At 41.2% G+C, this 12,277-nt stretch overlaps 1 protein-coding gene across 1 annotated transcript; it reads left to right on the plus strand.

The window, feature by feature from the left end:
• Positions 1-36: 36 nt before the first annotated feature.
• On the plus strand, positions 37-10,498 carry TDP2 (tyrosyl-DNA phosphodiesterase 2). The gene is made up of 7 exons (XM_087707369.1): positions 37-321; positions 915-997; positions 2,819-2,992; positions 3,954-4,045; positions 4,753-4,871; positions 7,728-7,898; positions 9,952-10,498. The coding sequence occupies exons 1-7, from the start codon at positions 118-120 to the stop codon at positions 10,231-10,233; spliced, it is 1,125 nt and encodes a 374-aa protein (XP_087563495.1). The 5' UTR covers positions 37-117; the 3' UTR covers positions 10,234-10,498.
• The last annotated feature ends 1,779 nt before the right edge of the window (positions 10,499-12,277 follow it).

Here is a 12,277-nt window from a genome sequence, read left to right on the forward strand (position 1 = left end):
CTCGGCGGCGCATGCGCAGCTTCGCTTCGACGGGAAGTGATGGAGGATCGGCGGGCGGGCCTGGCGTGGTCGTGAAAGGCGCTGCGGGTTCTTTTAGAAACAACTTGTGCCAAGAGAATGGAGGGCGGCTGGGCGGACAGGGAAATGGAGCAGGCGGCTTCCGAGCCGAAGGAGCGCGTCGACTCGGCGGAGGAAGGAGGGCCGCGGGAAGACCTGGAGGAGATGCGGAAGCAGCTGTGCTTGGACTTTGCCTCCATCAGTAATTGTGGTGGTGCAGCCTCTGCTGAGCGCTACCTGGCCGAGAACGGCTGGGATATGCAGGTAGGTGCCATTCTGAGCCTTTCTCCCTGCGTCCACGATACAGGTAGCCCTCGACTTCCAACCGTCCGTTTAGTGTCCGTTCAAAGTTAACAACGGCGCTGAAAAATATGACTTAGTTAGGACCGCTTTTTCATAGTTACGACCTTTGGTGCCTCCCCATGACCATGTGATCAAAATTCAGCTGGTTGGCAACCGGTTGGCATTTATGACCGTTGCGGTGTCCCACGGGTCATGGGATCAACTTTTGCGACCTTTTGACAAGCAAAGTCAACGGGGAAGTCCCCGTTCACTTAGTGACTGGGCTACTAATTTAGCAACTGCAGTGATTCACTTAAGAACAGTGGCAGGAAAAGTCGTAAAATGGGGCAAAGCTCACTTAAGACACGTCTCGCTGAGCAACAGAAATTTTGGGCTCGGTTGTGGTTGTAAGTCAGGGATGCCCTATAATGAGAACCAGTTTGGTGTAGTGATTAAGGGGCTGGCCTAGAAACCAGGGGACTGTGAGTTCTAGTCCTGAGCAACGGAAATGTTGGGCTCACTTGTGGTCATAAGTCGAGGAATACCTGTACCACGTTTTGACTTTTCTCTTGTAGAAGGCGCTGAATTCGTACTTTGACCCGTCTCCTGAGCAAGATGTTGACAGGATGTCCCATCCAGTTCCCGCCACGGGGGCTCCGTAAGTTATTTATGCGACGGCTCTTTGTGGAGAAAAGGAGGGAAAATCTTTCCTTCCCCTCCATTATGTGGCCATGTTAATCCCTTTTCTTTTATTTCCATTATTTTATTTTATTTGTATCCCACATACAAATAATCTTATTATTTTTACAAATAACTCAAGGCGTCAAACATATCCGACACACCTTCCTCTTCCTATTTTCCTTACCACAACTTTGCGAGGCGGTTTGGGATGAGAGAGACAGAATGACTTTTCACTCTCTCCTCATTTTCAAATTTGTTAAGGGATCTTTTTTTTACAGCCACTGTTTATAGTTATGAGTTTGAAAGCTGACAGAGAAACGGAACTTGGTGCTGTGTGGAGCAGAACACAGTTCCCCGTGCAAAATGACATACCAACAACCCTGTTTGCTGACTTGGAAGATCCTACTTGATCATTTTCTTTGTGCCTGAATTTGGTATTTATGCATAAATTGTGCATAGGTTCTAATCTGGTGGATTTCAAAAATAAATTATGCTATGCTACTCCATGGAGTTAGTTCAGTATTATTCACAGCAGTGACCAACTTTTTTCTCTTAAGTCTAATGGGGCTCTAACTTTTCTCTATTTGTAGTAAATCCCCTTCAGATCTTAAATAGAAGCACTATAATCAAAATTATATACTTAAGATGTTTGGAATTGCGCAGCTATTTGACAAGATGTTATAGTCGTTGGCAAGGGACTGTAGGAATAATCTAAAATACAGGCATCCAACTTTGATTTGCATGAGCTGGATTGAGTGAAGAGGAGTTGTTGTGGGTTCAATTATGGTTGTAAGTTGAAGACTACCCGTATAAATAAGAGACTTCTTTCTTCTTATATTTTTTAATGATCTTGTGGAGCCCACATTACTATCTGTCCAGGATGGGTGGACATGCTTGGTCTAAAATATTTGGTGGGGGGGGGACTCTAGTTTGTCCATGTCTTGTCCATATCTTAGGTAGAAATAGTTGTGGTGTAGTTGGTACCACCTCTTGAATAATTGTTCAAGCCACTGTAGAAAATTAAAATGGTAGCACTGATTGAGAGCTACCATTAACATTTATCAGCTTGTTTGAAAGTTTATAGCTAGCTACATGTAATGTGTTATGCCATATTTTTCACGTACAGTTGAGCAAATAGAGATAGTCCTCAGCTTTAATGACTGTTTGAAGTTATAACAGCACTGAAAAAGTGATTTTTGATCATTTTTCACATTTATGACTGGCAGCATCCCTGTGGTCATGTGATCAAAATTCAACTTCCTGACAACTGATTCATATTTATGACTGTTGCAGTGTCCCAGGATCATGTCATCATGTTTTGCAACCTTCTGACAAGCAAAGTCAATGGGGGAGCCAGATTTACTTAACAACCAACTTAACAACTGCACTTAACAACTATGATAAATACCATAAAATGGGGCAGAACTCACTTAATAACTCTCTTGCTTAGCAATAGAAATTTGGGGCTCAAATAAGTCAAGAACTACCTATAATTTATCTGATTCAGATAGTGTAAAACCAATAAATCATAGCTAACAAATCACACTTGATAGATTCACATGCCAAGCTAAAACCTTAGGGCACCATAGGGAAATTTATGTCCACATAGCTTCAAGGCTGATCTCTAATGTGAAAAATTGTAAATGTTTCTTGCGACAACCACTGCATGCTGTGTAGTAAACTGGACCTACTGCGGATGGCAATTTTCTAAAATTACTTTTTAAAGCCTGTGGATAAGTAAATGTTCTGGAGAAAATTGCTTTAGGCAATACATTTAATTTGTGTATGTGCATTCCAGTGTTGAGCTAACTGAACGTTCGACTACCAATACTGTAGCTGCTGCAGTAGTGGAAGCTGCAGGGATCTGCCCACAAGATGACAGCACTTTTTCTTTAATTACTTGGAATATTGATGGCCTGGATTCAAATAATCTGCAAGAAAGGGCACGAGGAGTCTGCTCCTATCTAGCTTTGTAAGTATCTATCACAGTAATCCTATGGGCATCTAGTAGAAATAAGCAATGATTTAATGAGATTAATTATAGAACAAGCCTGCTCTGGACAACATTGTGCATTTGTTTTGTACTAGCTCCTTTTTAATAAGAATTGAATACTTTTGTAATTCAGTGCTAAAATATGTATGCATGCAAGTCTATAAATAACAAAAAGTTTTAGGTTGTTTAAGACTTTGCTGCAAAAATGTGTTACTTTGTTTGGTGCCAAAATGCTTTCTTTGTATTGGTAAAAAAGAACTATTCGTTTAGACAATGTTAGAAATAATTATATTTAATTTGCATGAATTGGAGATGTGTTACTCTGCTTATAAAACGGGAACATTAATTTCAAACGTGTGTTTCTTCTCTGTTTTATTCAGTCATTCTCATATATATGATCATAATAGTTTTAGAATGCTCATTAAAGCATGTTTTGGAGAAGGCTACAAGCAAATTAAAAGGAGATACATCAAAATTACTATTGCAAATTTAAGAAAAATTAAAATGGTTTAAGATTAATATATAAACCCGGTCCATGATTAATGAAATAAAAACGTCTAGTCCCATAGCTGCATTGCAAGGGTGTGTAAATCTGTGAGACAGAAGTTTGCTTACATTATATAGTTTTATAATATGCTTGAACATCATTATTGATACGGAAGTAACATTCAGAAATAAATTTTATGTGAGAATCATCACGAGGTTTTCACATCACATCTCAAGCAACTCAAGAATTTTTAGTACCCTAAATAAAAATCTGGGAAGTGTGAATTGGTGCACTGGTTAATTTAAAAGGGGTTAGAAGAAATTGACTTTGGAAAATTGCCAATTATTCTCCATTCAGTTGGTAGCATCATAATTTTGTATGATTTCTTGAAGTGACCACTTTTCTTCTTACTGTTAAAATAGGTATCATTATAAATGTCTCTTTTAAATTTAGATACAGCCCAGATGTGGTATTTTTACAAGAGGTTATTCCTGTATATTTAAGTTACCTCCAGAAGAGAGCAGTCAGTTACACAATTATTCCAGGTAAATGAAGTGATCAACTTAATGCACAAAGTTATAGTAGTCACTCTCAGCTTAATGCAGCAACTGCAAATAGTGACATTTTTATGATACTGTATAATGTCACTATATAGAGCCACAGATAGTTGATTATACTAGCTTCCTAGGAAGAGGTAAACTATGCTTAGAATACGTAAATGTGAGTTACTGATCTGAACAGCCTATCTGGTGTGGCTGTGTGTACACTTCAGAAGTTCTTGTTTTTACCTAATTACAATTTATCCAAGACTGGAAAACATATTAATCTTGACATATATAAACCCTTAAAACATTTGTGAGAAATTTCCAGAATACTCCAAAAGTTGTATACCAGTTCAGTGTATAACTAAAACTGGAAGTGATTAAATGCATGGGAAATCACTGGATTAATTGTGCTTAAATAATATAAATTAAATCCAATTTACTTCCTTTTCCATGCACAGCTTCAGGATTGCAGATTTCAGCTTCCTGTGCAAAGTCCAAGTGTAGCCTTAGTCCAAAAAAAAAGTGAAACTGTTTAATGGGGTTAATTCAAAATGAGAAATGAAAATAATAAGTGCGTGCATGTCTGAAATTTCTCTAAACTTGAGGCTAGTGTTTTCTATTGTGTGGAAATTCTGAGTGAAATGCCACAGTATTGACCTTTCCTTTTTCCTTTTTCCTTTTGTATTTTTGACTATCTGTCTCTTCAGGTAATACGGATGGTTATTTTACCGCCATCATGCTAAAAAAATCAAGAGTAAAAGTTTTAAAACATGAAATAACAGCTTTTCCTACAACCAGTATGCTGAGAAATTTATTAGCAGTATATGTAAGTGTGCTTTACCCCAGCTTTACGGAGAAAATTGTTTGGCAGCCTAAAGTCAAGGCTTTTTAAAAACAAGTTAATGGGACATTAATAGGGAAGGAAGTGGGTATTCTCACTATTAACTTTAAACTGTTATTTTATTTTCACAAGTTAGCTTTGTATATTAGCTCTTTGTATATAGAATATACATACATTTGGAGACAATCAGAAAATATGAGAACTTTTCTTTAATATTACAAGGGGATTTAAAAGCTAAGTTTTCACTTATTGCAATATTCAGTCTTGGTTAAAAACTATGTTTAAAACAGGTTAGCTGTGTTATGGTTTAGCATTATATGTGAAGCAATCAACTATACTTGTGTTTTGCATTTTTTCTTATACTTGAAAATAGCTTAAAAATAATTATCCCACTACTATCCTGCATATTTGGATTGTGGTCTAAAATGTCACTATGGATATATTAATGGGGAGTGACCTTTAGTATATTAATCAACCAATTCAGGGACTCTAAAACATGAGCCGTGACCTCCTAGGGCAGGGGTCCCCAGTCCATGGACCAGAACCAGGCTGCGGCATGCCAGAAACCGGGCCACACAAATCAGCAAAGCCCCATCCACTAATGCAGGCAACACACAAAACCACTCCCCCTCCAGTCTGAGGACCTGGTGCCCAAAAGGCTGGGGTCTGCTGTCCTGGGGTCACAAGGAAATTTGCGAGAGTTGTGCTCATGTTGGGCCTGCTCGTGGTTGTTGCTGTTGGCATTAAACGGGCAGTGTATAGGATCCAGGCAGAGGGATTTGTCTTTCCCACCCTTGTGCCACAGCCTAATTCCAAGGTGACCCGCTAAATCGAGACACTCTTTTCTACTTTCACATTCCAATTCTTTGCAAGAAAGTGAAGTCCATCTGAAAAGCTAAGCAGAGTTGGGAAGCGATTGGGAACACCATCAATCAACACTATTGATTAATATACTAAAGGTCACCCTGTTAATATATCTGTAGGGACATTTTAATCCACAGTCCATTGTTTTTTTCAAAGTATGCAGGATAGTAAAGGGATACTTATTTTTAAGCTGTTTTCAAGTATAAGAGAAAATGCAAAACACAAGTATAATTGATTGTTTCGCATATAATGCTAAACTAGTGAGTCCCAGTGGGGCTGAGAAGTGGAAGGACTTAGAGCAGTGTTGGCAAACCTTTTTGGCACCAAGTGCTGACACGGGAATGCGTGTGCGTGCACAGGGGAGCACCAGAAACCGGAAGAGCAGCTCCCTGGCATGCGTTCAAGCACAGGAGCGCTGGAAACTGGAAGAGCAGTTCCCCATTGCGCATGCACGCGCTGGGAAACTGAGCTTCTGGTTTCCGGTGCTCTCGTAAGACCAGCTGGAACCTGGAAGAGCAATGGGCAACAGCTGGTGTGCCGCAGAGATGGCTCTGTGTGCCACTTCTGGTACGTGTGCCATAAGTTCATCATCCACTGGACTGATGGGTCTCTGGGCACAATAGATATTCCCCGCCTAAAGGGAAAAAAAACAATTGGAAAATATCTCCCCTTTGGATCAGTGCTGCCTCATTGAGAGTTGCATTTGGAATAGACAGACATCTTGTTTACTTATGAGGATGTCTGAGCAGGGGGGGTATGGTGGGCTGTTGTGGCCCGGCAGGAGCCGTTGGAGCTGCCACCAGACTCCGACAGCGAGGGAGTTTATGAGCCGGCCTTGGAGGAGGTAGAGGACCCTGGACAGGGTGTCGACTCCGAGCAGGGCGAGGAGAGACTGGTTGGCCACCAGGTGGCGGCAGAGCATTGGATCAAAGGGAATGTTCAGGAAGACATTTGGGAGTTGTTTCAGGATGCATGCAGGCGCAGGGCTACTCGGCGTAAAGAACAACGGAGTAACTACAGGAGGTGATTACGAGCAGCTGATGCTGATTAAGATCCTCTCTTGAGTATAAAAGAGACTGTGCCACGCCCTGGTTACAGGAGTCAACGTTCTCGTTCACGTTCATGATTCAGAGAAACCAACTTGGATAAGTGGTTTGATGTGAGAAGCTTGTTTAATTGCTGCCAGAGAGCTTATCTCTTTGTTTATTTTGGGCTTGCAGCCAACAAGAGTCTGGACTGATTAAAACATTCTTTCGTACGTCTGTTTTGGCTTTCATTCCTGGATGGAGAAGGGCGGGTCAGAACAGTGGGCAATGCGAGGAAAGAGGAAAAGCTGTTTTCTCAGTTGTTGGCAAGCGTTCTCAGAAGGAATCTAGTCCCTTAAAATTCAAGTCAAGGGCTAAGAAAAAAAAAGCTACACTGATCCATCCCATGAGCGGGCATATTTGTGGCAGAGCTTACTTCCAATTGAGCAGATAAACCAAGGATTCCAAGGCTGAGCCTCCTTGGAAGCAGGTGCCCATGAGACAGTGTGATTGGGGTGCTGGGCGGAGAAAGAGAGAAAATAGGAGCCTTGGAGAGCTCATCTTGAACTGCACTCAAACATGGGTTGAGCTGTTGCTGGGATAAAAAACTATTAAAGGAGAGTCCCAGTCCAGGGCAGCTTCTGCAGGTGGCTTGTCCAGGAAAAATGGGAGTCCTGATAGAACTTGGCCTGTGTGTGTTATTTTTTTGGGGGGGGGGGAGTGGTGGGCAACAAATTAGTTTATTATTGTAGGAGATCACTGACAACCTGAAGTAATTATATCTTGCATTCCTATTTAGTTTCCATTTAAATTAAGGGTAGGTGGATTTACAAGCTTTAAAAAGCTTCACTGTTGTGATGATCAAAAATAAAGAACTGAATGGGAGAGCTGAGTAATGTAAACAAAGTTTATTTTTTTCATGCTTAGCATATTGTTGTTGTTTTTAAATCAGGTAAACATTTCTGGCAATGACCTGTGTCTTATGACTTCCCACTTGGAGAGTACTAAGGATCACAGTGAAGAGCGTTTAAAACAGTTGAAACTGGTGCTTGCCAAAATAGCAGAGGTACCCGAGTCAAGTTCTGTGATTTTTGGAGGTGACACAAACTTAAGAGACAAAGAGGTAAGCTAGGACAAATGTTTCCCCCCACCCCCACCCCCTCTCCAAGATCCTTTTTTTGCATCTTCTTTCCTGGTGTCTACAGGTAGTCCTTAACTTAAGACACCAGTTGGGACAGAACATCCATCACTAAGCAGTGTAGTTATAAAGTCCAGTGTCAATGACTACATTGCTTAGCGATGGCAATCCCTGTCCTTAACTTAAGACACCAGTTGGGACAGAACATCCATCACTAAGCAGTGTAGTTATAAAGTCCAGTGTCAATGACTACATTGCTTAGCGATGGCAATCCCTGTCTTTAACTTAAGACACCAGTTGGGACAGAACATCCATCACTAAGCAGTGTAGTTATAAAGTCCAGTGTCAATGACTACATTGCTTAGCGATGGCAATCCCTGTCCTTAACTTAAGACACCAGTTGGGACAGAACATCCATCACTAAGCAGTGTAGTTATAAAGACCAGTGTCACATGACTACATTGCTTAGCGATGGCAATCCCTGTTGCTGTCGTTAACCAAATTCCACCAGTTAGTTGAGGGCCCGCTCCAATCTAAGCTATTCCAGGCTACGACCCTCTCTGTCTCGAGCCTCTGTTTAGGGTAAGGGACTGCCTCCTCTTCACTACTACCCATCTATCCCTTCCCATCTCTGCCCTTTGGGCTGCCCTGTACAACAGCAGCCCCAGTGTCAGGGTTCCAAATAGCATCCAAAAGTAAATCAGAGCCCAACGCAAAGTATTGCTCAAAGTTTCAATTTATTAAGAGTGCCATGTTGGCACATCTGGGAAAACCCAAATCTGAAAGCTTCCTGGTTTTCCCCACATAGTTGAAAGTTCAAGATCTTGCCCCCACACCCACAAGTCCATCACATGGTCCAATCTCCCACCGCTGTGCTGGCAGTTCCTCCCATCCAATTCCAATCAGGTACAGAGATGCAGAGACAAAGGATGATGACCTTGGCTTTCTAGAAAGAATGTTGTTGTGGCTACATAGTATGTGACTCCTTACAATTCCCCCTACCCATTTTCCCACAATAGAAAATGCATAGCAGACTAATAGAAAGTGTGGCAGGCCAAAGACCCAAAAGAAAAGATGGCGGCAGGCCTGACACCCAGAACTACATCACTCCAGAGCTGCCAGAAACTCCTAAGGTGCAATACAGCACTAAGGCCCATTAGTACAGTGGAACACAAAGCTGCAACCATCCTGGGAAACACCAGCCGCTCCAGGAAGCATCAGCAGCATGGTGCAAATCTCAGCTGTCCCAAGAGCCCCAGCCATTCCTAGCGTGACCCGTCAAAACCGCGGTCCACTAAAGCGCACCCGATTAAAGCGCGTACCTGACATCAGCAGCGCGACAAATAAAATTAAAAATAAATTCAATTAAAATTAAATTAAATTAAAGCAAGCCGATTCACATAAAGGTAAGGGTTAGGGTTAGGGTTAGGATTAGGTTTAGGGTTACGTTAAGCGTTAGGGTTAGGGTTAGGGTTAGGTTAAGGGTTAGTGTTAGGTTAAGGGTTAGGTTAAGGGTTAGGTTTAGGGTTAGGTTTGGGGGGGTTAGGTTTAGATTTACGTGTTAATTTTAAGTTTACTGCTCACAGCGTGCTGTTTTCGTCGCGCTGTGATGACGTCACGTACGCGCTTTCGTCGAGCGCGCTTTATTCTACCGCGGTTTTGTGGTGGAACCCATTCCTAGCAGTGCAGCATGAAGCTGCATCTGCCCAAGGGAGCTCAACAGTGCAGCAAAAAACCCGTTACCCCAGGGAGCCCTTGCAGCCCCAGCCTGCTGCCCTCGTCCCAACCCAGCAACTCAGCCCCTGGATGACCGGCAACTCCAGCTCTCCTGTACCATATTTTTGATCTTGCTGATGGGTCATACCTGCATTGGCCACGTAAGGCCATCTTCCCCAGGTCTTGTGAAGAAACCACTGTGCACAACTTTAGGAAGACAGCCTTGTGCAGCATATCAGAGGGAAACACAATTCAAACTTGAAAGCAACATAATTATTATGTTTACTGTTCTCTTATCACTTTCTGCTCTTATCTTTATCAGGTTGCTAAAATAGGTGGCTTACCTAACAATGTTTTGGATATTTGGGAGTTCTTGGGCAAGCCGGAACATTGCAAGTACACCTGGGATACAACCCAAAACAGCAACCTGAATGTAAGATACAAGTGCAAAAGTCGATTTGATCGTCTGTTTTTCCGAGGGGCAACAAATGGTGGACAGATTATTCCTCAGAGTTTGGATTTGATTGGTGTGGAAAAACTGGATTGCGGCAGATTTCCTAGTGATCATTGGGGACTGTTTTGCAATTTTGATGTGATATTGTAAGAAGAAACCATTTCACTGTTGTGATTTTTATGTTCTTCAAAATTTTAAGCCAGTTCTAATGTTAATTTTGATTCACAATCGTGTAAGCTAAGCACTCCATTTTACTTGTTTGGAGAATTCTTGCTGGGCAAAGGCGAAACATTCCATTTAAAATATTAAGGTCTCATACAGTGCAGAAGACGTTTTAGTTAATTTGTGTGTATGAGAGAAATCATTTACTAAACATATCATAAGTTGTTTTTAATAAAGAATCCTTGTGAGTCCACTTTAATGACACTATTATTCTGGTAGCTGAAATTCAGGAAGAAAAAGATAGGCTATAATTTCAGGACTATTAATGCATTGCTGGATATCCTCTAATTCCTATGATAGGTCTTCCCAAGAATCAAGGGTTGATATTAGTGAACATCACTCAGACTTGTTCTTCACTGGCCTTTTCTTTGAGTATCCATTCTCTAACTTTTCATGGACGTACTGATGCTTATATGTTCCCTTATGGAGAAAACTAAAAAGTCAAGGAAGCATCTTCTCCATGACATACTTCTTCCAGGAGGTGGTAAGGAATGGGGCCAAAAGAAGAGATAATAGTTTTGTTCATGGCAGAAAGGTGGGAAGGACACTGAAGGAGAAAGCCCTAATATGAGCAAGGGCTGTGTTGCAAAAAGAATAGGGCTCTTCTACTTGAATTCCTGTTTTCAAGCCAAGGCTTTGATTAGTAGAACTTAATGGCTCCACTGTTAACTGTATTGTCAACATTTTCAGTTCTCTGATTAGCCAATATTTCTTTTAACCTTTGCTGCTAATATAGGATGTCCTGCTATGCAGAATCTTATTACCTTATTTCTTCACCTAACCTTTAGATCAGTGTTTCTCAACCTTGGCCACTTGAAGATGTCCGGACTTCAACTCCCAGAATTCCCCAGCCAGCGAATTCACTGGCTGGGAAATTCTGGGAGTTGAAGTCCGGATATCTTCAAGTGGCCAAGGTTGAGAAACACTGCATTAGATGGATATGAAAGGAATGCACATGACAATTGAATGGAATTGAATGCTTTATTTGGCCAAGTGTGATTAGACACACAAGGAAGTACAGAAGCAGTGTAATTGCAAAGCAACAGAGAGAATAACAACAACAATAATAATACAAATAAGAGGGGGAACTAAAGAAGATAATAAAAAGTATAAATAATACTACAGCCACACTGGATGGGTTAATACAGAGGTTCCCAATTCACAGTCCAGGGCCTGTTTCAAACCAGGCTGTGAGCGATGGCAAGCGTGTGCTTGCACGCACAAAGCTCCACTCGTGGGAGTGGTGGGCACTTGTGTTGGTGCATGAAGCTCCACTCACATGAGTGGAGCTTTGTGCTTGAGCGCAAGTAACTCTGCTCACGCACGAGCTCCAATTGTTCAAGCAGAGGGGCACACGCCACATGTCGTCCGCCCCCCCCCCCCCTTGCATGTTTTGGTGTTTTGAACTATACTTAATCTGTGGGAATTGATAGCTAGACAATATAGTTTCCTTGGTCTTTCTTTTTTTAAACATATTTACGGTATTTATTCTTTTATCACCAAAGTTAAGATACAAAAGGGAAAAAAAAACAACTAAAAAACATCCAATGCTAACCAAAAAAAAGTGTACAAGAAAAGGAAAAAAAAATTCAAATACATCTAACATTAAACATAAAAAGCTCAGTTCTGAAGTCCCAGTTGAATTTTGAAACACGCATCAAAAAACTAATATGTGCTTCTTCCCTTACATAACACGTCTAGTTATAAGCTTTCCTATGTATATTTGACAAAAATGCTATATTCTCTTGGCCTTTCTGGTTTCCTTCAACACTGGAAAGATAAAACATATGGCTTCAATTAGTAAATTTATTGAAAACTGATGTCACTTGCAATTTATTAATGTGTTGCTTATCGATGTTTCCTGGGTGGATAATTATAAATTATGGCTAGTGTGTATTGACACTGCTGTGTAAAACTCTGTGTGTGGGGTGTGGGTAAGGGTGTGTGTAGAATACAATACAATACAATACAA

Source organism: Thamnophis sirtalis, unplaced genomic scaffold (genome assembly GCF_051295495.1).
Source record: "Thamnophis sirtalis isolate CommonGarterSnake01/CBP01778 unplaced genomic scaffold, rThaSir2_p1.2 scaffold_2, whole genome shotgun sequence".
Lineage (NCBI taxonomy): Eukaryota > Metazoa > Chordata > Lepidosauria > Squamata > Natricidae > Thamnophis > Thamnophis sirtalis.